The sequence below is a fragment of the Parasteatoda tepidariorum genome, chromosome 1 (assembly GCF_982258835.1).
Source record: "Parasteatoda tepidariorum strain Cologne lab strain chromosome 1, Ptep-v5.0, whole genome shotgun sequence".
Taxonomy (NCBI): Eukaryota; Metazoa; Arthropoda; class Arachnida; order Araneae; family Theridiidae; genus Parasteatoda; species Parasteatoda tepidariorum.
This window is the reverse complement of record NC_141755.1, coordinates 113,498,263-113,525,192: the sequence shown is the minus strand read 5'-3', so window position 1 is coordinate 113,525,192 and position 26,930 is coordinate 113,498,263. Positions and strand designations below refer to the sequence as shown.

The following is a 26,930-nucleotide window of genomic DNA, read 5'->3' as shown; positions in this document are numbered from 1 at the left end:
TCACCAATGTGGGGAGAGTAGATATCAACAATGTCAACCTTCATCTATGAAAAGGTATCCCAATATTGTATCGAGTTTACATGTCTTATATGCTAGTAGTGAATTAGAATAGTATTTTTGTAGTGGTAGATACACTACAATGGTAATAAATAATTTTTGATGTGTTCCATAACATGGATTACGTAATTGTTCAAATTTTTGTCTCAAGTTTGTCGATTATATTAATTTTTTGGATCACTAAATTTGATTGCTGGAGTGTACCCTAATCATGAGTTAAAAAAATACTTTATCCCTTTACTTTGCCTCAACAAGTAAAAATCTTACTTAAGAAAAGTAAGTTTAATGAAGAGGTAGCAAACATGTATGAACATATATTGAGTTTGTAAATATTTTAAAACTATTATATTCCTTAAAAGTTCATTTACTATGTATTTTTTTAAAAAAGAAATAACCAGTATGTTGTACAACTTGAAATTAATGTGATTTTTAAGAAATTATTAAAAAAAAAATGATTTAATTAAAATATGTAAAATCTTTTCGCAAAAGAATTTATTAAATGAACAACCCTGCCACACTCTGAAAGTGGTTACTATTTGTAATAGGCTATCCTAGAGTACTACCCACATCTTTTATTTAGCTGGTCAATCTTAAAAATACTTCTTCATATAATTTTTTAAACTCTGGCATTTATCGTGAAGAAATCTTACTGATATTTACAAAGGAAAAAAAAATCGATTCATTTCATTTTGTGAAGAAACAAATTAACTTCTGATGAAGAAAATGCCTCTAACATCTTGTTTATGCACCAGTTACAAAATTTACATAATTTTAAAACTGAACAAGTGTGAAACGTATCGAATGACGATCACAACCAGTGCCAACAGCTCAAAGCTTTTAAAGAAAATTTCAAAGAAAAAATTACAAGATAATAATAGTAAAAAATTTCGTTTGCGTTGCGAAAGATATAAAAATGTTCATATCAAAATTTCTACATTGTTTATTGTAAATATTTCAGCAGTAAGTATGTAATTTTAAATTTTATTCTCATAGTAATTTTAAAATCTTTTTTACAATGCATTAGTTGTTTTTCCGTATTTGTCATTTACAATTAAAAATAGAGAAACGATTTTCTACTGTACCTTAAAAAGATTATCAGACATACACAATTGCATGAGAGATACGATACTGTCCTAGAAGACCAAGGTTTTGTCAATGGAATTGTGCTTATGTCGTCAAGAAACACCCTCATAACAAGACACATTTAATAAATATGGCAAATATTATATTGTTTATAAATAAAAAGGAAACCCAAACTATGAGAATTAATGCAAAATCTCAAAGAAAACTAAAAATTGATGAAGACGAAAATTTAAAAGAATTTATCTATGTCAATTCTGTCCTTCACAGTAGTTGAGGAGTACTTATTAAATTAAATTGAGGAATAGACATTAAAAAGAGTCATTCATGTAAGAACGTCTCTTTTAAAAAACCTCAACAACCATTCTCTACAGAATGAAAATAAATATCTATGAAACAATACTTAAAGCAATTTTATTGCATGACTCTGAAACAGGGTGCCTTAGAAAGTCAGACATTCAAAAATTTGAGGCTTTTCGAAATCTCTTGCTCTGTTAAAATTAGAAATTAAACAATATTAGAATCAATAGAAGATGAAATCAATAAGAGAGAAAGTGGAAAGAGTCAGGACACATAGTGAGAATGGTAATAATAAGACTGGTTGACACTCAATCTGAAAAAACATGCTTTCCCTGTACACATTATATACACTATATTCAGAGGAAACACAATTATTATGCTCTTGTGTGAGCTATATTGAGCTAACTATATTAATTTTAATTGTTGGAAAAACTTAAGAGAAAAAAAAAGGAACAGCTGAACATACTTAAATAATGCCGTAGTAAATGAAATAGTTTAATATAGCTAAAATATACTTAAATATTCCATAGATTACACTCTGAGTAATCACCTTATTTTAAAAGACTAAAATAAGAAACAAAACTCCCTGTATTTTCCCAGTTTGTTAAGAAAACCATGAAATTCCCACCAGTTTCACTGTTACTTTAGGTGATTTTTTTTAATTCCCTGTTTTTTTCCAGGTTTTCCCTGTGAAGTGGCAACCCTGTAACAGGGTGTGTAGTCAGATTTTTCAACAAAAAATAAGCACCTGCTAAGTACTTTTTAAGCACTCCAAAAATATTTTTAACCACTTTCCAAAAAAAAAAAAAAAAAACAATCATAATTAAGATCTGTGCAGTAATAATAATTTTTTCCCATCGTTTAAAGTTCTTAATTTATAAACATAAAATCAATAAAATTCACAAACATTTTCAAAAACTTTACATAATCATGATAAAATAACTAGTTTCTGATAAATATTGCACAAAAAATTGTGAAAATCATGTATTTTTTGTAAATTGGAACAAGAATAGGCACGACGAAAAAAAAAACAACTCTTTTTAAAAGGTAGAAAAAAAAGCACTTTTTACAAACCCTGAATAAAAAAAGTACCTTTAAGGGTTTTAGAAAAACGTAAATCAAAAATAAGCACCTTTTAAAAACGTTACACAACCTGCGTAAGAAAGGGAAAACCAAGAATGATTTGGTGGCGACTAATGATGGCAAAATTGAAAAATTTCAAGGAAGCTAAGCTGAAAATGGTATAGTTTGCTAAATATAGAAACCAAAAGAGTGATCATGTGCCATTCATACGAATGAAATAACTAGATATGATTACATAAAAGGGGACAAAAAATAGTACGAACTCAACTTAACGATAGTCAACCATATTAATAATAATTATTTATGCTTTCAATACGATAACATTGTTCGACACAAATATAAGTACAGAAAAATATATATAACACTTACGATTCAGGACAAAATCTCTCTTTGTTTGGGAGATGTCACCATGTAAAGTGTAAGACTTTATTCTGTAAAAAGAAAAATTGTTTAACAAAACAGAGGATAAATTTAACACAGCAAATATCTGTAAGTAATACATAAATGTTTTTTCCCTTGCAAAGATCGATATGATATTCAAATGAAAAAGAATAAGTTTTAAAATTTAAATAAAAAGTGAAGTTATGAATTGTAAATAGAATACTTTTGAATAAACATATTCAGCTATTCAAATCAGAGTATTCCCCTCTGCAGAGGATCAAAATTGTGATGGCTTGTCTTCGGATCATCCTTAGGGATGTTTCCCAGACCGTCGACAATAGCCCATTGTGCAGCTCTAGTGCGACGTAAATTAACTACTACTCAAATCAGAGTAAATGAATGGTTAAAATAATACAGGATTGTGGGGCGAGGAGTAATCAACAATGTCAACCGTCATCTATCAGTGTTTTCACTACAGCGCGAGAATCTCGCATATTTTTTTCTTTTCTCGCATTAAAAAATTATTACCGCCAGAAATTCGCGCATTCTATAAATCAATTTCAAAATTCGCGAATTTCTCGCATTTTCGAACAAAGCTTAGAATTACGCCATTTAGAATAAAATCCGTTTCACTTTTCTGCCTGTATCTTTCATTATTTTCAACATCTGCCCCGTTATCTAGCTTCCCTATTTACCAGTATTGTTAAAAACCTTTTCGAACAACAGAACACAACCACAGAACCCCTTTCAGAACACATTTCTCTGCAACCACGTGTTTACCGTAGGTTAGGTTTCTTCATGTAAGACGTTCAAATTTTTTATGTGCTAATGTAAGATGGACAAATACCTTGTAAAGGCTAAATCTTCTATGATGATGCACCAAAAATATTCAATGCTTTAAAAAATAGAAGACGTTAGAAATGTATTATAATTAAAGAATTTTTTTTTCAAGAGTTTTTGTGTTTTTTTAGTTTTTAGAAATCTCACTTAAGTTTTTGAAATCTCACCCTGTTTTTGAGAAAGGGTGAGAAATTCTCACCCATTTTTTTTCTATGATGAAAACACTGATCTATGAAAAGGTACCCCAACATAGAATCGAGTTAACATGTCTTATATACTAGTGAATTGGAATTGTATTTTTGCACTGGTAGATATACATAGTGTAACAATTTTGAACAAATGTAAAATTGATAAAAAAAGTTTGCTAAGAATAATTTTATGTGTAATTATTACACTGGAAATATATAACAGTTCAATGAAATATTTAACTAAGAGAAACGAGGGAATCATCTAATAATAATAAATTATTCTAAAATTAGGAGAAATGAACATGAATCAAATTAAAGTAATTTTTTAAAAGATATCATTTAATAAACTTTGAAAATATTTACCCTAAACGATTTAATTTTGCTCCCAAGTAATCAACTGTTCTTTTTGTCTGAGCAAATACCAAAACCTAGAATGAAATATTTCTGTTACAGATAATTTTATTTTCTCTTCTTTTTAACCACATTGCGCACATAAAAAAAAAAATGTAATGAAGTTTAATTAAAGTTTGACAAAAATGCAATCGATTACAGTAATTAATTACTTGTAATCATGACCACAACTTTACTTACAGCTGTAATTGTGATTACAGCTCATCAGAAATTTGATTACAGCTGCTATAATGACCACAATAATTAATTACTGTTATTAATTACTGTAAATGTAAGATTACAAACAAATATAATTCACACTATGTGCAAAGACAGTTTGCAAGTATGCATGGGCATACATATTTTTATGTACATAGAATGTACACATGTAAATGCAATTTGAGATTTCAATATATATATGCAATGTTGGTATGCACAAATGTTGTTTGTCTGTACAATATTTACATGCATGATTATGTACAATACGTGCAGACATGTATGCAAATGTATGTACATATAATGTATATACATGCATTAATGTACGCAAGTTCATACATTGTATTAATGTATCGTAATAGCTTGTAAGTATATGCAAGAACGTTCTTTAGAGGTACATTATATAGACATAGTTTTTTAAATAAAATGCATGTACGTTTGTATGTACATACATATATGGTTTGTATGCATGTAGAATACGATTTATACACATATACATGCATGTATTTAAACCAAGTACATACATTGTTTGAATGTACAATAATAGTAAGTAAGAATAAACAATGTACTTATGTATATACATATGTATGTAAATACAATGTACGTGTGTAAATACAATACTTAAAATATCTATGTAACAACTTTGCTTACAGGTACACTATATGTACATAAAAAATCATATTTCATTGAAGAATATAGTAGATATAGGTCAATAGCTTTAACCATAACTCTATTTCTCATTAAAGATAATGCAACACAATTAAAGCAAAACCATATAAATTGTATAATTGGAAAGTAAAATATGAGCTCAAATAAAGAGTACATCTCTGAAACAAATTGCATATTTCTAAGAAAACTGCAACAGCTGTATTAGATAAGCAATGTAATAAAAGCAAATTACTTCAAAAAGTAGTAATATACCTTATTTGATTTTTTTCCAGAGTGAATTTCTTTTAATAAGGACACAAGCCTGTAATTAGTAAGGAAACAATTATATAACATAAAGTTGATAAGAAATACTCAGTAAAAAAGCAAAGATTAAAACTATATATTTAAAGTTTTAATAAAAGTCATTGTTCCAAGGAAAATTGATAGTGATTAAAGCATTAGCAATAAAATATAAAACATGCAAAAAAAAAAAAAAAAAAAAAAAAAAAAAAAAAAAAAACTAAAAAGCCATTTCATACATAACTTTCACAAGGAGTGTTTTTTGGTGCTGTTAGCGCACTAGACAAGGCTTTTAATAAAGCATGTATTCATTAAAATTTTGCCAATATTAAAAACATGCATTAATTCAATTTGTAAAAATTAAATTACTTTGACTTATTGCCACAGTAAAATTGTATAACTAAAAAAAAAATTATTTATATCAATGATAGATTGACAACGCACAAAAGTATTTTAATTTTATTGTTAAATTATAGATACAGTGGAAAGTCCTATACTCCGAACTGTCGGGATTTTGACGAGTCTAGAAAATAGATTATTTCGGACAATGGGTTTTAAGTTGATCAAAAAAGATTAAAACATTCTATTAAAAAAAAAAAAAAACTAACAATAATTAATTTGAAAATATAAACAGAGTTCTTGCTCTAAAAGAAGATAAATTTTTTTCCTGACTTTTCTAGGTAGATTCAGGTAAAATTGAAGGATGCTTCTTTAAAAAAAAAATTAAACAAAATTTACACTTAATAAACATGTAATATAAAATTATAAATAAAATCACAACTCTAAAAAAGCAGTAATAAATAATTTTTATTAAAAAAAAAAATCAGGTGATTTAAATAATTAGAAATAACTTGAACTATAAATGTGACTGAAAGGGAAAAATAAGACTAAGGAAACTTAGTGTGCAATAATTTGTTTTTGTTTTTGAAGGAAAAGCATTTATTTACAAGCAGAAAGTTTTTGTTACAAAAAATAATAATATGATACATAAATAATCTGTGCACAATTGAGGTTAAATCGTATTTAATCAATGCAATGAACAACTAATAAAACCCAATATATTAGCAATGATTAAAAATCATGGGAAGGTAAGCATCAATAAGATTTTAAAATTTACTTGAGAGATATTAATTTAAAAAGAAAACAATTAAAAAAACATTTGTAACACTAATTATCAAATCATTCTATAAAAAAACTAACAAATAAATAGATAAAAAAATCTATATTTAATTAAAATCAATCCACACTTATTAAATTAAGTTAAATAACAAAATAATAACGCTTTTTATCAACAGACTTTTAATCAAAAAATAAATTAATGATAAAAGCATAATATTTATAATTATTATTAATCCTTATACAGGGTTACCACTCTTTTAACAAAGCAAAAATTAAGCACTTTTTTTTTGTGAAAAATTTAAGTACTTTTTTTTAAAAATTAAGGATTTTAAAAATAGCATGATTATTTATCATTGAATATACATATGCCACCAGTGATAGTGCCATTTATTTACCTTTCTAAAAAAATCAATAAGTAAAAAAAATAAATAATAATAAACAATTTTATTATATGTAAACACTGATATACAGTCGACTCGTGTTATAACGACCCTGTGATAGAACGACCAACATGATATAACCCAATTCACATCCATAAAAGATAACATTATTTTACTCTTGCTATAACGACCGTAAAAAGGTCAACTCCTAATATAACGACCCTCTCTGAATTTGAACATCGCTCTTTTCTAACTTCCTATTGGAAAGTGGGGTTGAATGGTTGACCTTGAACAAGCACACATATGTTAAGTCCTCTTAACATGTAACTTCAACAAATTAATGCACATCAAAAAATTAATGTCTTCGTCTAATGAAGCCTCGTTTATGTTCCTCGGTTTACTCTTCTTTATAATGCTGTAAATTATGTACATAAAAAAAAAATTCGTTATATATACCGCAAATTATGTACATCAAAAAATTAATTCATTAGAAACTAGATTTTTTTTTGTCATACTATGTTTCTTAATCTGTACTTTAAAATAAAATTCTTAATTGTTAACAGTTGTAATTCAATTGTTAAAATGTCATTATGTTTTATTAATGTATGCATCCTATCCTTTTTTGGTTTATAACATGTATACCACAAATAGTAGGTATATGCATGCATTATGACGTTTAAAGCCATTATGTGACCGATTTTCAAAGGAAATTTGCTCATTTTGATATAGCGACCATTTGATATTACGACCAGATTGGGGCAGTCCCGATGGGGTCGTTATAACGCGAGTCAACTGTAATTGTATTGATTAATAGGGCTGGCCAAAGAAGTGCCAGGTGATTTTTGTAAACCCAGGTCGGATAATAAAATAATCTTCTTAATCGAATATGTAATATTTTTTCATTTTAATATTATTAACGATCTTCTTGCATTTTGTTAAGGGGAAAACAAACTAATTATTTTCTTCCCCTCCTTTGTATATCTTCATCAAATTAATAAAAAATTGGGAAATCTGCAGCTGCAATTACTGAAGAAAAAGATCGAGATCGACATGCGAATCGAGCAAAATCATGCGAATCGAATTCTTGAAAAAAGGGTTATTTCTAATTTACACTAAATGCAATACTAAATGTATGTTTTCATTCTGAGATTTAGCTGTAAAGAATATTGTATTAAAAATATAGGATTTTAAAAACTATGTGGAAATCAATAGCAATTACTGCATAAAAAAGTAGAACAAAAATTTCTCCAGAAAAGAAAAGAAAATTTTTTACTTCATTATTCTTTGTTTCTCACTATTCTTAAATGAGAATAGAAAAATGAAAATCTTAGGAAAATTTCTGGGAAACAAAATTTTTTACTTCCGAAAAATAAAATCTTTCTGCAATTTGGTATCATTCTGCGACAATGTCGCTGTGTCACCGTGATTCTGCAATGGCGAATTTGACAATGTTCAGTCAATCTCCATAATAAGCGAAAATTCGAGATGCTTAATGGTTCGATTTCAGAGGGTGAAAAATTAAGCCTGAAATTGAGAAAATCTTGCAAACTGCAGCAGAGTTGCACATGAGAGTACAAGAATCCTTCCCACTGAATCCAGTACATATGCACATGCAAGTATTTCATTAAACATGCAAAATGATTGCCGTTTTCATACACTACGGAGTGACCGTCCATCGATATGGATTGTGGTTGAATGTATAGTGAAAATGTTCAATAGAACTATATGAAAAGCACGCTTTTTGTATAATTTGTGGCCGATATTGACATGGTTAAGAAAATATATCTCATTTTGGAAAAGGAAAAATTAAGTAGCTTTAAAAACACCTATTGAAAAAAGCACCTTCAAGGGATTTTAAGAAACGAAAATCAGCACCTTCAAGCACTTTTTAAAAACGATACACATCCTGTGGTAAATACTTACGTATTCAAACTAAGATACAAACATTTATCATATTTTTTTCGCGGAAATGTCTTTTCGTGTAAAAGGACACTAAACGCAATGAATTTAAATTTAATTGTCTCATTAAATGTGAAAAATAAATGTCTTACTTGTCTTCTTTATCAAATTCTTCCACAATGTATATGTTTTGTTTTATTTTAGGATTTGCCACGAGTCTCCCCTCACCCACGGTCACTTTTACGTAATCTTTTAGGAAGTCTTCGGCCAAACTTTGGATTTCCTGGGGCCACGTCGCACTCCACATCAGCGTCTGTCGATCTGGCTGCAATTAGAAGTTCATACACACTCACTAAATTATAAATAAATAACTTTTTTATTTCTGTACTGTACAGAAGTTAATTTGCTTTGAATTATCCTATTGTTTCTTTGCTAGTTTACTTTTGCATACCTATTACCTGCCAACATTGGAATAATAAAATAATGGAGATTTTACTAGCGACATCTTTTAGGCTACGAGTTAAGTTTTGATACAACATGCATAATCATGTAAGTCAAAAAGAGAAATTCACAATTGGAAATAATATGAGCACTCACATTTAGCAATGTAAAAAATATGTATATAAATCTTAATCTAAATTTTTTTAAATAAACATTTTCGTTTTCAACAATCTACAACGTTTCACAAACTCTGAAAAATCAAATGTTTAACAAAAATAAATGTCCAACACACTTTACTTCAATGAAATATAGAAAGGGATGAATAAGAAAGGAATTTCCTGATCTCACAGGTTACACTCAATCGTTATTCGTACGCACTGTGAAGTTTAAAGAGACAACTCATGTCTAAAACTGATGAATACAAAAAAAAGTTGTTTTGTGTTTCGACAGGATGAACACTTTAATCATTTGAAAAGCAATCCATAGTTTTTCTAACCCAATTTTTTTTCCAGAACGCCGGAATAATTCGTTAGTTAGGGGCTTTTTATTCCTTAAATTGAGGTTTTTGCCTTCATTTTAGTCGGGTAGGAAGCAAAATTAGTTAATTTGGGGTTCGCCAAACTGAGGTCCGACTGTATCTTGATTTAGTCATTTTAAAGCTCGCATTGGTAGAAAATGGGATGTCCACACAAAAATCAGGAATATATAAAGTTTTTTATTAGCTTACCCTGAGCTGTCCAACAATCTGTCTTATTTGAGGCTCGAAACCCATATCCAACATTCTATCTGCTTCATCAAGAACTAAATAAGTACACCTCTTAAGGTTGACCACACCTTCAGATACAAAATCAATCAGCCTCCCAGGGGTAGCGATGCATAGATGAGCTCCTAAAATCATTTCAATAAATATTTGAGAAGAATCACTACTAAAGAAGGCGGGACCGAGTTTTATTGTCAGTGGGAAGTTTCTCAGGCAATTAAACTATCTCCTATGCACAATTCAACAATTTGAGATAGTATTTTAGCTTAAATAACAATTTGAGATCCTCATTAAACTATTTCCATGTAATTTTTGACAAGGATTCTATATATATATATATCATCATAAATATATAAATCCTTATGAAATCCCCATGTGCATAAATGGGACTATTTCCTTCATTCTTAAAAATGCTATGTCATGAAAATTTTTATGCTTGAACGGCAAGTGTTGAGTAAAAAGTAAGAAGACCAATTTCACATTGACAGCTTCTGCATTTTTGACACAAGTAGTATTATTTATATTAAAAATGTATTACACTAATAATTGGCTTAATTGCGTGCCCGAAGCATTAACAAATCAGATACATTTTCTCGATTGTATTAAACTCCCCTATAGCAATACGACACAATACAGAAAGTTTTCAACAGCCTAAAAACTAATAAATGAAATTGCAGAAAGGGAACAAAGTCTTGTTGTCTTGAAGAACAAAATTTTGTTTGTGATTTCAAATGTAATAATGATTAAAATTTTAATGAAAATACAATATTTTATTGAAGTGTTTTATTTCATTTCTTACTTAAAATGAGAAAAAGTAGTATAAATCTCTTTACATTATCATCTTTGTGAAGTGTGTAACTTTCGCTGTCAGATTTTTTTTTTTTATTGCAGAAAATTAATATATGTTCTCTCATAAATGCAAACTATTTTCGTCAGCAAGCAGTATCTTTTGCTCGACTTATTGGTGGTCATGCCTGCCAACATTGGAGAAATAGAATAACAGAGATTTTATTAGCGACATTCTTTAGGCTACGAGTAAAGTTTTGATGCATCCTACATAATCATGTAAGTGAAAATGAGAAATTCAAAATTGAAAATAATATAAGCATTTACATTTAGCGAAGTAAAAAATATGTATATAAATCTTAATCTAAAGAAGATTTTTTAAAGCCATTATGTATAATTACCTAAACTAATTTATATTTTATAACCATCATTGAACAGCCTTTTCTGAATTTTTATGGAGATATTTTATTTTGTAATCGTCATTGAACAGCAGACCTAATTTTCAGGTTTACAACTACTTATGTTCAACTCTGTAACCTTGTAATTTTGAACTCCAATCCAGAAGACAATGGTTGGATCAAGTAATGGGAGAAATTTACCTTCGTGGAGGACTTCTTGATGGAACTAACCCATATTTGAGTTACATGGAGACGAAAACCATAAAAACCTCTCACGTTAACCTGACGGCAAGGGAACTCTAACCCACTTTGGATATTTTTACGCCAGCACTGTGGTTGGTGCAAGTTGGATACGGAATTTGTATCGACCAGTCATCCCTGAGATTCAAATTCAGTTCACCTCATTGGAAGGTAAATGCTTTGTCCCCTGAGCCATCACGGCTCTACATAAATTATTACCACTCAACATACTGCAGTACTGGCAATGGCACCATCTGTTGAGGAATAAGAGAAGTATTCTTGTCATCAGTCGATATTTTATCTCCAAAACTTTTACATTTTAAATTGTTTTTTAAAAATTTCTTCAACAAATACGTAGAAATAGGAGAATATATAAGTAGACAGGAAATAGTTGTAAAATACAGGAGTCTTCGTTACAAAACAGGAGACTTGGCAGGTATGGGCGGTGAAATATGTGATGTCCCATCCACTGATCTCCAGTTTTCCCTACAATCCCCGCTATCTTAAAAAAAAATGTGATAACATATTTATTAACCTCAAGATCTGCATATAATAATTATTAAAATAAGGTTAAAAATATTTTTGAAAGTGATTTTCAAACCTTACTGTTAAAACAGCAGTCTTAGACATAAGAATGAAAAAACCAAATTTATCCCAAAACACTAATGAAAGTGAAGTTACAAAATGATTTCAATTTAAGGTAGGAAATTGTGTAGAGCCATCATCATGTTCAGAAATACAAAAAAAAAAAAAAATCGTGCAAGTAGGGAAAAATTCAACTTCAACGATGCAATCTTTCTCTCCATCTCATGGCACGCGGACACAAAAACACCAAACACGTGAGATGCAACACTGGGAGAGAAATGGGTTAGTATTGTAGTTTTACTATTTAATTCCATTCATCTAAAAGTAATTTCATTATAAAAAAAAACTTTCTTTTTCACTCTCTGAAGATAATCCTAGCTATATCTCTGACTGTATGAGATTTGAAATTTTGAAAAGGGTATTTGTTTTAATAGCTTCCCTGATTACCCCAAGTTAAATCGGGCATGTTTATTTTGCAAATATTTATTATCCCGAGATAAATCAGGTGCAGCTGAATTTGCCAGTACGTTTTGTCTTACCACGTCTTTATTAGGCCCCGTAGCAAAACAAAAATCTGCTGTGATCGGAAGTTTGCCATGCTTTGTTTGCGAGTTTTGCTGTTGGATTGTGGGAGTGCACATGTGTTTTATGCTATTTTATATATAATGGTTACTGAATTGACATGAAAAAAAAAAGTTTAAAAATAATGGCGTATCACTTTACTGGTGTTTGGAAAGTATCGCTTTGTGTTGCCCCTTGTTTTAAAAACTATCATACAAAGACTCATATTTAACTTTTGTTTATTTGCACGAGATAACTCTGGGATAGTAAACGGATGGTAAATTGAATGTTTTTTACACGTAAAAAAATTAAGAATTCAACTTAAAACTTGAGTATTAGGTTTTGCTTTAGTTCCTTGTATTTATTAATAAAATAAAAAATATGTTGATTTTTTGTATTTTTTTCAAACAAATTGGTAATGGAAGCAGTTAAGTTGATATTTATAGATATGTATTAGGTAAAAACACAGTCAGCACACAGCAGTTTTTAATAGTATTTAAAGCGTGCAAAGTTGAATATAGAACATACCCCTTAAGCATTGTAGTTGAACATTCCTAGATGCACCACCATATGCACAAGCAGCAATAAGATTTGAGGCACTACAGAATGGACCACTCACTTGATATATTTGCTGAACAAGCTCCCTAGTAGGAGCCAATACAAGAACCTATTAAAAATAGAGTTTCATTATTAAAACACAAAATAGTTTGATTATTCGCTAGACTTTTCCTTGTTTTGATTGACCAATTTTTAATTATCACTCAACCTATCTCGATTCCAAATTTGAGGTTCTCAATAACTGTGTATCTGTTAACTGGATTATACTAAGGAACAAATTATGCTTTTTTTCGTTCACTGTTAAGATTTTAGAAGCTAAAAAGCGTTAAATAATTTATTTATTTTTTCTGTAACTTTAAAGATAGTAAAAAAAAAAACTAAAAATTCCAACAAACACTTTTTTAAGTAGCTTTCATACTTTCAAAAAAAAAAGGGCGGAAGAGAGAGAGAGAGCAAATTAAGGAATTTTCCATAAATTTTTAATTTGTTCTATTAAATTAAACAAGATTTATTAAAACTGACACCAGCGTTTAAAGCATATTTTCGTTTGCATGTTTTCATGCCTTATACAATCATATTTTATTTTATGATGCAAAATTATATTTGTAGAAAACCCCATATCATTTTGAACTTTATTTAAAAAAATACAAAAACTGCTTAGAAAATGCATCAAATTTTTCGCAATTAAATTTAAACTGCTCTAAAAATTTTGTTCCATTTTATTGAAAACTTTTTAACTTACGTAAAAGAAAAAACGTGACACGTATCACAATCTTTATGCTGCGAGATTTTATTCCTTCTCGACTCCAGTTAAACATGAATTGGCAAGCACACACAAAAACTGAAGTACTAAAATTATTAATGTTCTACCCCCTCCTCACACCTCATTCAAAACGAATGAATTGAAAAACAAGCGTAGTTGCAATAATTGATCTTGAGTCATTAATTCATTTCTTTGGCTGTCACTATGTTCAAAAGGGGAAAAGTGAAAATGTTTTTATTTTTTAAAAAAAAAGAAAAAGTAGGAAATATAAGGAAAAAAAAGGAGGGAAGCCAAAATAAAAGGAAAAGAAGGAATAATAAGAGGTCTGTGGTCCCTGTTCATTCATGTGCAAATAAATGGTCGAATGAAATGAAATATAACCCCTCCTTAATATTTTATTATGAATTTTTCTTAAATAGAAAATATGGAACAGCCTGGAAAAAAGCAAGAATAGTCTATTTATGTAAATTAATTCAAACAGATCATGCATGATGTTTGAGGCGTTTTATCAAACAGTAACAATTCCGCATTAGCACAAGAAGTGAAATGTTTTCTTCTTTTTCAATCACTTAACATTTATTAAACCAACAATCGTTATCACATCTTTTGTCTATTTCTTTTATAGTCAGTAGCATTTCTGAACATGGGAATCTGCTAGGGTGTCATCAACATTATAGGATCTGGTTAAAATAAGATGTGTACAGGAAAACAAAAGATGCAACAACGATTGTTGGTTGAAATGTTAAGTGATTGAAAAAATAAATCATAAAAGAAAATTGGGTTTTTATATCACTTACAATAAAGAAAACAAATACGGATTTACCTGTGGAGAACATTCATTGCAGTTTGTTTTAAACGAGGGTTGATTAAGAGCATGCACCACAGCAGGAATCATAAACTATGAAAGAACAAAAATATGAAATACACTTAATTAGTATAGATGATATCCATAAAATACTTTAGATGATTGACCAAAAATGCAAAATAATACATATCAATGGTCTAATGCTATGAAAAATGCCCCAATGATCCAAAAAAAACTGTAATAATTGTACTGATGACGAAGCAAGATTAATTCCTTGGGGTAAATATTATTTAATAACACAGTAAAATCTTGAAAATTAAAGATAATTAAATCGTCAATAAATCCAAAAACAAATGTAATATTAAGAGTATAATTTTTTTTCATAATAATGCAAAAATAAGTTAGCTAAGACAGACGAAAAATTAGATCCTTGTGATATTCCATCAATTTGAAGAAAAATATTTTTTCCATTGTAAGGATAATTATTAAAAAGGCAAAAATGAACTAGAATTTCCCAATAATCAAAGTTGTAATTAAGGATATTTTTAAAATCTTAGTAATAGTTCAAAAGGACATCTTTTAGTTCAGAAAGGAGAATGCTATTAAAAAGATCCTGGAAATCAAAAGTCACATAGAATTAGTTTTATTATGTTTAATAAATTCTATAATTGGGTGATCATCAGTGATAATCCAAGAAAAACTATTCTTTAACAATATTGTTAATAATTTTATTTAAGTAGTTAGAGAATATGGTGACAGGTTTAGTTAGGTAAGTAGTAGACCCACATGTGATTGTTCTAAATTTTATCGGAATTTTGGAAATTTAAGGACTGATAATTAAGTAAGGAAATTGTATATTGCTAATTTCAATTCAAGAAAATTTTAGCTTTATATAAGAAGTTAAAAATTAAAATTAGCAATATACAATTTCCTTACTTAATTATCAGTCCTAAATTTCACAGATTTCCTATAAAAAACTAGAACAATCACATGTGGGTCTAATACTTACCTATGTAAACCTGGCACCATTTTCTCTAACTATTTAAATAAAACTCACAATATTTTTACAGAAAGTTTTTTTTAATTATCACTAATAATCAACAGATTTTAGAATTTATTAAACATAATAAAATTAATTCTATTGCGACTTTTGATTTCCAGGATCTTTTTTTCTAGGAATTCTAATGTTACTAATAACACCTACTTAAACACCATTTTTAATGAAATGAATAGAATTTAAAGAACATGTAGTAATGTTTATTTATCCAAAAAGCAAATAGATAAACTCTTTTAAAATTTGATAAAAAAAAACAATGGATACCCAACTAAAGTAATTAAATTCTACATTAAATCATTGAGTTCATTGTATATTATTGCAAATAAATTTACTAAAAAAACTTTGTTAATTTATATAATTTTTACCATGAGCAATTCATGTTTCTTTCTCTTTTCTATTTTATTTTTTTCTTAAATAAAAGTTAATTTCCTTAAGTTTTTAATTGTTAGCTTCTTTAAACTATCCAGTATAATATTAGCTCGCGCACATCTATTTTTGGGGGCATCCTTGGTAACTAACAAATCAAACGCACTTCAGTAAGAACACACTATAAAACAAAACACCTCTATTTACGATTTTAAATCAATTTGCACTTCTGTTTTCATTTCATTATCTGGAAATCTTGCTCCGAAAATATTTTAAATCATTCTTGAAAAATTTTCCGTTCGTGTAAGCTAATTTGAATTTGCTACTCGCTTTATGTTTTAATCAGTTTTTCTTTACTTTTTATTTTCTGTTTTTATGTGATATTTTTACTTAATGTGTTCTGTTTTATTTGTTGTAAATTTCTTGTAAAAATTTTTTTTTTCAGTGCTCCTCACACTATTGTATTGATATATGATATCAAGACTTACAGTCCCCTGCTGGTGGGTGCACTAGTAGCTTTGATAAGAAAAGGTTTCAAAAACCTAACACACTAGTGTACAGTGTGCCTTTCTTTTAAGTAGAAAAATCATTGCCTACTCAAACAAACTTTAATGACATTTATATTTTATGATGCTAACACAGACAATTTTAATTACAATTGTTTATTGATCATAAAATATAGTCTACTTAATCAAAACACTACACTATGCATTAAATATCCTAAAATAAAATTTCTCATAAATGTATAATTTAAGATTGAATAAAGCACTCCCTTTTTAATCGAATAACCCGCTTAATTGAATAGATTTGGCTGGAACCAATGGTATTCCTTTAAGCAGGGCTGACTGTACTTTAAAACATACAGAATGATAAAAATGTTACAAATTAATCTATAAATAAAAAAATAACATACAACTAAAGTTTTTCCTGATCCTGTTTGAGAAATTCCAACCATATCTCTACCACTCATCGCAATAGGCCATCCCTGAGCTTGTATGGCAGTGGGCTCAGAATAACCCTGACCGAGAATTACTCGCTTCAAATTTTCTGAAATAATTTGACATACTTAAGCATCAAAGGAAAAATAAGCAACTTTTTTATTATTTAATTTAATATTAATTATAAATTATTTCATAAATTTATTATTAACTTATTAGTTAATAATAAATTATAATGGCATAGTTTATAGAAATCTACACAAAGGGAAAAAAATATGAATAGAAATGTGTAGCATCTAAATTATTTAATGATTATCATTTATGATTGACAATAAATAAACTAAAGTATGGTTAATGTTCTTTATATTTTTGAACACCTAACATTGAAAGATAAAAGACATTCCATTCATTTTAGATGTTATTTGGTAAATTGGTAACAGTGCACAATGCTTATTTCATTATTTAGCACTAATACTTTTTCTTTAAAAATACTCAAACAAGCATCGATATTTTAGAAATTAGAGGAATCCTAATTTTAGAAAATTATCTAAAACGCATAAAAACCAGAATTTTTTTGACCAAACCATGAGAAATTTGAAAACAAAATTTACCAGAGAGTTGGCTGTTATGTAACAGCATTATTTATGCTATATTTGTCAGTTAGATTTCAAATGATGAATAAATTAATTTAAACAGGGAAGTAAGAAAAAAAAAATCCCCAATATCAATACAATCAGATTAGAAAAATATTTTCTACATAAATCCTTCAATTCTTTTTAAATCAACAGATTTTTTTAAAAAAAAAAATCAATTGATTTAAATCAATAATTAAAAAAAAAATAATTAGCTTGATTTCAATTGCCAAAAAATTCTGTCTTTTCTGATTAATTCAACTAAAAAGCTGCTTGAATTTAACTTTTTTTTTGGCTTTAATGTGAACAAATTCATAACATAGGGTTTGTTACCATTGAACATTAGATAAAAACAGAGAACTCAGATGGTTGACAAAGTTCAGAAAGATTTAAAAATATTAAAAGTGACTTATTGGAAACAACAAACATCTAATAGATTCTGATGGGAAAATAAATAAAAAACTTGTAGGGACTGTTTGGGCTTGCACGGCCAAGAAGAATGGCCTGTTGTCATAATAATTTTCAATCTTCACAGATGCATACATCCCTGCACGCACACATATATTCTTTTCTTTACAGTTTTTCAATACTCTGTACAAAAAAGAACTAAAATAATAAAGTATAAGTCTGGATTTTAAATAGAAAAGGAAATATTATTTAAAAATTACCAGGCAAGCACAATTCTTCAAAATTTAATATCGGTTTGGGAACATCTGATCCAGTAATTGTGATGTTGGAATCTTTTCTATAAAATGCAGTTTCTTCCTAAAATTAACAAGTAATATTTATTTACTTATTGTTTTTGCAAGAACATAAAAAAGTAAAGAATGTAACATTGACACTTCTCAAGTAATGAAAAAAGATATTTGTTACAAATAGAATATTTGTTTAAATGAATCAGAGCAAGGGATCCTACTTAAGCTTGACAAAATTTTCATAGATTCTTAGGAAGTATTAATTTATTAGAACTAAGTAAATATTCAATTTCAATTTTTTCAATTTATTTCATTTCAGTTTATGTAAACCATTTATGCAATCAATTTATGTAATCAAATTATGTATTTCAATTTATGCAAATCTATTTATTTTTTATAAATAATATTCAATTTTAAGTTAATTAGTTTAATAAACTAGTTTAAATAATTAGCAAAATAATTTAGTAGAAAAAATTATAAATGTTTATCAAAATAATTGTCATTAGAGCAAAAACTTTTTTGTTGAACCAATATCTTGTAACTAACAGGAAAAGTAGACAATCACAATTTTTAACGTCAACTCCACAGCTGTGATTGTCTGCCAGTTCAAACATAAAAATTAGAAAAAAAATACATCAGTAAATAAAATAGATAAATCAATAAGTAAATAATAAAACAAATAAAAATATGTTTCTAAATAAATAATTAAATACTATTTTTCACGCAATATAGATTTTTTAGTCTTAAATACCTAAACGAATTTGTATCATTTAAAGTAGTTTATTTTTTTTAACTGCGCATCATTTATACATAAGCTAGTGTAAATAGCTGATAAATGAAATGAAATTAAGTTAAAAGTTTACTACATTAAATTGAATACAAATTAGTGGATTTTTATTACAGTCACTAATTAAACAAGCACATTACAGCAGAAAAATAAAAAGTAGCGACTATGATAGCGGAGTTCTTCCTAGGATCAAAACAGGCAGGGCTCTTACTTAACACTGTAAAAATGCATCAAAATGTGCAATATTATGTAATAACTTAATTTTATCCTCAACAATTTTTAAATTACCGTCGTACTCTTTTTTTTAAGTATATGTTTCAAAAAGTAATTCTATCTCATCTAAATAGGAGAAAAATTTATTGTTTATAAAAATAAATAAAGGCATGTTAAAAGATAATCTCTATGCATATTTTTAAAAAAATGTAACCCCCCCCTACCCAAAAAAAATGATTAATTAAGAAATACCCTGAAAGTCTTTTTGTATAATTTAAAGTAAAATGAGAAAATGAACAGTTAAAGGTGCATTTTTTTTAATAAAAAGTTATTTATTAAAAAAATTAGTTTTTCAAAAATTTATTAATATCCCCTCCTGAAAAAAGAGATACTTGTAAAAATTTAACAAGTTGAGAATAATCCCAAGAAATTAAATATTTGTAATAGTATTTAGAATTAAACCTATAAACACATATAATTTTACCCATGTGTAATTATAAATTTAAACAGTGAATTAATTTTCTCCAAAATGGAATGTGTTATTCGGGAATGGGTTATTTTTACAAAAAGTGTGATATTTACGGGGATCAAAGGGCAAGCAGGGTGGTACCCCCTTCAAAAAATGCTTAGCTGATGATGTTGTGATGGAACTAACCCATATTTGCGTTACATGGAGACGAAAACCACAAATGATGATAGTTGCAACGGCTTAGTTTTGACTACTGATTTCAAAGTTTGGTTTTGAGTCCTTTACTCTAACATTAACTTATAAAATGAATAAAAACCAAAGCAAAAGATTAGAAAAATGGAGGGAAAAACTCATAAGGCATGTATAATTGAAAGAAGTATACCAAAGATTTTTTTTAAAAAAAAGATTAAATCACAAATAACATTGTCTGATTGATATCTATTTATAAAATAAAATAAAGCTTACTCATGTGTTAATCATTACAACTAAAATATAGCTCTAAATTTACCTACCCACATAAGCATTATACATTAAAACAAAAATACAGAATATTTCGTTTGGTTACATAACCTGTTTATTTTTAACCTTTCATCTCTGTCCAATTTGTCTCAGAATTTTGTAGTAAGAAAAGACCTATTTCACTGTATTGTGACAATAAACACATTAATATTCCATATAAAATAGATTATATATTCATACATTTGTAAAGTTTTAATGTTTAAAAGATGTTGCAAAGAAAATTACATAAAGCAAGATTTTATGACTATCATCAAAGGTTTCCCACAGTTATTAAACTGGTCTTTTAAACTTGTTACTTCAAAAACTTGTTTTTTACTGTTTTAATCTATTTTTGATATTTTTCAAAAATCAGTTTTGACAGCTAAAAATGTAATCTTGATAATTACTTACATCAGATCGTTGAGTGACATTGGCATGTTCAACATACAGATACTTTTCAATAGGCTCCAAATCACATTCGTTAAATGTAGCTTGCTTTAACTCTTGTCCCAAACTTTGATTGAATCTAGAATTTTCGTTTAAAAAGTTTCTGTTCACAGATTGTTTGTTGTATTTGAAACCAGGCTTATTAAACTGTCTCCTTTTAAAACCACTGTTACGAGAAGAATTATCTTCATCATATTTGTGGAAACATCTGAAATTATTGAAATTTTGATAAAGTTACATTCTTAGTTAATGAAACATATTTTATAAAATGTTATTGCAAAGGATTGACCTGGGATGAGTCAATACCTCCTAGAGGACCTCTGTGCAGGTTACAATAAGCAAGAAATTTAACCCTTCAGCAGAGTGTGTAGCCAAATCTCTCAACAAAAAATAAGCACCTTTTAAGTACTTTTTGAGCACTATATACACGGACAAAATAATTCTCAAAGAATTTACATGATCATGATAAAATAACTAGTTTCTGACAAAGAACTCCTTTTATTGATTATATTAGTCACCATAGGATCAAGAGATTTTTCGGTTCAATTTCAGCGGGTGGAAAACAAAGCCTGAAATTATCTTACAAGAATCTCATCGACCCCAGCTAGGTAGACGCACATGCGGATTCACAAGTATTTCATCAAACATGGAAAATACTAGGCGTTTTCATAGGTTATGGACCAATGGTACATCGAAATGGATTGTGGCAGGGTTTCCGCTGCGGTAGCTTTTTTCGCAAAATGCGAAAAGACCCCTCAAAAATGCTAAAATTCAACAAAGCATTTTCGCATTTTTGCTAAAGGATTTTACTAAATTCCATTTAAAAAAAAGCTTCCGCGAAAAACCATGACGCTAACATCCATGAAAAAAACTTGATCAAACAAGAAGGATTGATCAGACAAGATTTTATATACCAATGATGTGTCTGAACAGTACCCATTAATAACTTCTGTTATAGAGTATTGTGCAACAATACCAATGCACACTGTTGACTATGAAAGGGGCTTTAGCTGCCTTAATTTGATTAAAACTAATATTCGAAACAGGTTGTTAATCAACCATGTAAACAATTTGTTAATGATTAATATTGAGGGCCCTGAAAGTGCATTTAACTTTCAAGAAGCATCTGTAAAATGGGCAAACATGAAAGAAAGGAAGATTGTTAATTATAAACCAAAATGTTTTGATAAATAATAAATGCGTTTTTTCTTGTTATAGGTATTGTTTTTGATATTCTTGTACATTAAGCTATTCTTTGTCAGATAACTTACAGTACTTGTTTGATATAAAGTAATTTTATAAGCCTAATGGCATTTTAGCATTTTGCTAAAACTTTTTTTCAGATTTTAGCTTTTTTGCTAATGAATTTTTAGACTCAGCTTAAACCCTGGATTGTGGTTGAATGAATAGTGAAAATCTTGAATAGAACAATGTGAAAACTATGCTTTTGCATAATATGCAGTGAAAATTGACATGGTTAAGAAAAAAAAAATCACATTTTCAAAAAGGGAAAATTAAGCACTTTTTAAAAACACCCCATGTAAAAAGCCTCTTTAAGGGCTTTTAAAAAACGAAAATAAGCACTTTTTAAAGACGCTACACACAATTTTTAGTAATCTAAACGTAACATCTTTTGTAGCTTCCCTCCACTATGCAGTTTTGTAATCCAAACATAGCGACATCTTTCTTATTTTTTCTCCAATGCGCTGTTATGTTCGTTATGCCGGACTACTAAATAGATCCGTGCTAAGGCTTCCTCTCTTCTAGGACGTGTTGGATAGGTACCTACTTGTCCCCTATATTACCCCCGGGCACAGAATGGACTGAATTCACCATTTTTATTTCACTCTTCCCATAATAAAGTATGTAATTTTTTTAAAGGTATCCCAGCTTTTAAATAACTGTTTTCAAATAAAATGAAAACAATTATTAGATAAATATAACTAAAAATAAAAATGAGAAACATAAGAAGGCTTACCTTTTGTCCAAGACTATATGCTTTGATAGTAAAGAAGAAAATTTACACAGCTCAACGACATTGCAAGCATGGAAACTGGAAAAAAATACAAGATTAACATAGTGAAATTAAATAAACAGAGACAAAACATTTATATTTCCCCATGGCAGAATTGTGACAACACAGCAACATTGCCACGAAGTGTTATTGAGTTCTTGCAGAAAGATTTTTTCTTAGGGAAGTAAATATATTTGTTTTCCTTTTCTCACGATTTCCACTCAATTTCAGAACAAAAATTAAGACTTTTCCAGGTATATCAAATAAATTTTAATGAAAATTCATATCATATTTAATCTTATAATGTTATTTTTCATCAGAAAACTTGGATTTTTTTATTTTATTTATTTGTAATGTCAAATATTACAGTTTAAGGGCAAAAACATAATAGAATGAAAATGGGAACATGGAAAAATTTCATTAAAAAGAGGAATTTTATAAAAGTAATAGATGTTAGAATTTTTTAACTCGAATATCCATAACTGATTACTGTTAGTGACAATTATAAGGTTATTTTCCAGGTAAATATAAACACTTTCCAAGGTTTTTGTAAAAAAATTGAGCAGTTAAAAATTAGTACATTCTTTTATTCTTCCACAGAACAATATACAGAACTCAGATTACTTTTGCAAATAGCAAACTAAAAAAAAAGCATAATTTGCTCTACTTAAAGAAATAAAATACAGTAAAAATAAAATTAAAAAAAAAGTATTGTATTTTTCTACAGTAATATCCTTTCAAAATTATTGTATCAAAATACTGAATTGATTTTCGTACAAGGATCACAAAACTTTAAATTCAATTTACTGGGAACTTTGTTTCTCTTACTTGCTGCATCTCTGACTAGTACAATTTATAACTGATTTACTTCAAATTTTGACTCATTATACATAATAAATGTAAATCATGTTGCAAATGGTTATTTTTTAATTAGGTTGAGTAATCGACAAAAATGCAACTAAGTTGAGGATTTTTTTTATTTAAACACCAACTTTTATAGAAAAAAAAATTATTTTTAAAATTCCTATGCACAATGTAAGCTAGATTCATGTAATTAATAAAACTCAAATGGAGTCAAAGTTGGATAATTTTTTTTCACATTAAGAGCACAGCAATTAAAAAAATAAGCTGAAGCATTGTATTATATAAGCACTAATTTTTAAAATTTTTGTAATCACAACATAATAAAATGAAGATTGAAATATGCAAAATATGATAAGAAAAATGCATAAAGTTAAATTTATGATAAACCCCCTGATGAAAATAATTACGAATTCAAGAAACAAGATTATACAGAGCTTATTTTTTTCTATTCAGGAAAAAGACACATTGTTCACATCATCGCTTTACAGCCATAACAAGCTTATTAAAAGTACTTTGTAAAATAGTAAAAATAATTATAGAGATAAATAAAGAAAATAACACACCATGAATGTCGCAGCATTTCTTTATATAACTAGATTTTATATTTTACACGAATAAGTTAAGTCAAGTATTGACTTTGGTACAGGCTTTAGATGATTGTAGAATTGTTGTAGAAAAGTGCGAAGGGATCTTTGCCTTAGCTTATAGCTCTGTGGCTCTATAATTAGGTTTGTAACATGATGGACCCTAGGAATTTACATTTTTAGAAGTGAATAGCTGTTGCTTGGCTGACCGAATTTTTAATAAATAGAGACATTTAATTGCTCAATTGCCCCATCGTTTTCATATTTATCACTTAATCGATTAGTAACGCATACTAGAATGGCATTTTTGCTTGGCACATTTTTACTAATGCGCGTGCTCGGTTTGATAATTTATTCAAACCAATCGAAACACATCGTAGACAATGAATATAGAAACTTGTATCCACTCCTTTGCTTGTGTATACTCACACAAGGACATAAAGATAGAAAGATCAATCACTAAACCAAACGGATGTCAGGGTGAACTTCGACATCACTAGTCTCAACTGATTTTTCCAGTTTTTAAGCGTTATTTGAAGATTCCCGAATAAAATAAAATTATTTTTCTTTATATAGGATCCTTTAATATATCGAAAAACACATTAAATAAATAATATAATGTAATATAAACAAAAGAGAAGAAAAAAAGAAAAATTTTTAAAAATCGACCACAGCCGGGGCTCGAACCCTTCCCCTCTCGCTCGTGGCGTATTTCACAAGCACATGGTCTTAGCCGTTGGACATGGCTTCTACGGCGATCGTGCTACTACAAAGCTTCAAGTACCCTCTCCCGGCTAGCTAAACAAAAGATTTAAGGAGTCATAGCGACCCCCATAATCGATCTATAAAAATATACTTTGGAGGGGTGTTTCGGCTTGTAGAGGCCCACCTTCGGTTCGAGTTTTAAAATTATAACTTAATATTAAAGGGAGTTAAGCGGTCTTGAAATTTGAAACTTTTTCCCGCCATTTTATCATATTTTATTTTTTATTCCTTTGCGCAAGCTTGCACTAAGAAAGACAATTGATTTTATACATAGAGCAGATTTCGTATGCCAAACTATCGTGATAATATTGTAAAACGAGTTAAAAAAAATAATATAATATAAATAAACTAATTTTCCGGGATTTTTCCAGTTTTCAAGCGTTATTTGAAGATTCCCGAATAAAAGAAAATTATTTTTTTTTATATAGGATCCTTTAATTTATCGAAACACACATTAAGTAAATAATATAAAGTAAAAAAACAAAAGAGAAAAAAAAAAGAAAAAAATTTCAAAATCGACCACAGCCCGGGTTCAAACCCTTCCCCTTTTCCTCCAGGCGTATTTCACAAGCACATGATCTTAGTCGTTGAACCACGCTTACATGGCGATCGTGCTACTACAAAGCTTCAAGTACCCTCTCCCGGCTAGCTAAACAAAAGATTTAAGGAGCCATAGTTACCCCCCTGATCGATCTATAAAAAGATACTTTGGAGGGGCGTTTAGGCTTGTAGAGGACCACCTTCGGTTCGAGTTTTAAAATTATAACTTATTATTAAAGGGAATTAAGCGGTCTTGAAATTCGATACTTTTTCCTCGCAATTTTATTTTATTTTATTTTTTATTCCATTATGCGTTCTTTCACTAAGAAAGACAATTGATTTTATACATAGAACACATTTCATTTCGTATGCTAAACTATAGTGAAAATATTGTAAAACGAGTTTAAAAAAATAATATAATATAAATAAACTTATTTTCAGGGATATTTCCAGTTTTTAAGCATTATTTGAAGATTCCCGGATAAAAGAAAATTATTTTTTTATATAGGATCCTTTAATTTATCGAAAAGCACATTAAATAAATATTTTAACGTAATATAAACAAAAGAGAAAATTTTAAAAATAGACCACACCCGGGGTTCGAACCCTTCCTCTCTCGCTCCAGGCGTATTTCACAAGCACATGGTCGTAGCCGTTTGACCACGCTTACTCGGCGATCGTGCTACTGCATAGCTTCAAGCAACCTCTCCCGACTAGCTAAACAAAAGATTTAAGGAGACATAGCGACCCCCCTAATCGATCTATAAAAAGATATTTTGGAGGGGTGTTTAGGCTCGTAGAGGACCAACTTCGGTTCGAGTTTTAAAATTATAACTTAATATTCAAGGGAGTTAAGCGGTCTTGAAATTGAAACTTTTCCCCGCCATTTTATATATATTTTTTTTTTAATTCCATTATGCGTTCTTGCACTAAGAAATACAATTGATTTTATACATAGAACACATTTCGTATGCTAAACTATAGTGAAAATATTGTAAAACGAGTTTAAAAAAAAATAATATAAATAAACATATTTTCTGGGATTTTTCCAGTTTTCAAGCATTATTTGAAGATTCCCGAATAAAAGAAAATTATTTTTTTTACATAGGATCCTTTAATTTATCGGAAAGCACATTAAATAAATAATATAATGCAAAATAAACAAAAGAAAAAATTTTAAAAATCGCCCACACCCGGGGTTCGAACCCTTCCTCTCACGCTCCACGCGTATTTCACAAGCACATGGTCTTAGCCGTTTAACCACGCTTTCACGGCGATTGTGC

General features: G+C 28.7%; 1 protein-coding gene across 1 annotated transcript in view; it reads right to left on the bottom strand.

Annotated features, from left to right (window-relative positions):
• The window catches only part of LOC107444116 (putative ATP-dependent RNA helicase DDX5), a 35,028-nt gene extending 10,370 nt beyond the window's left edge, over positions 1-24,658 (bottom strand). Inside the window, exons 1-12 of the mRNA XM_087150541.1 lie at positions 24,322-24,658; positions 22,859-22,933; positions 20,845-21,088; positions 18,440-18,536; positions 17,115-17,248; positions 14,797-14,871; positions 13,181-13,319; positions 10,050-10,210; positions 9,034-9,206; positions 5,457-5,505; positions 4,293-4,357; positions 2,890-2,951 (exon numbers count right to left, since the gene is read on the bottom strand). Of these exons, the coding sequence (XP_087006667.1) occupies positions 2,890-2,951; positions 4,293-4,357; positions 5,457-5,505; positions 9,034-9,206; positions 10,050-10,210; positions 13,181-13,319; positions 14,797-14,871; positions 17,115-17,248; positions 18,440-18,536; positions 20,845-21,088; positions 22,859-22,933; positions 24,322-24,338 (1,291 nt within the window). The 5' untranslated portion in view covers positions 24,339-24,658. The remainder of the gene's footprint in view (positions 1-2,889; positions 2,952-4,292; positions 4,358-5,456; positions 5,506-9,033; positions 9,207-10,049; positions 10,211-13,180; positions 13,320-14,796; positions 14,872-17,114; positions 17,249-18,439; positions 18,537-20,844; positions 21,089-22,858; positions 22,934-24,321) is intronic.
• Between the last annotated feature and the right edge of the window lie 2,272 nt (positions 24,659-26,930).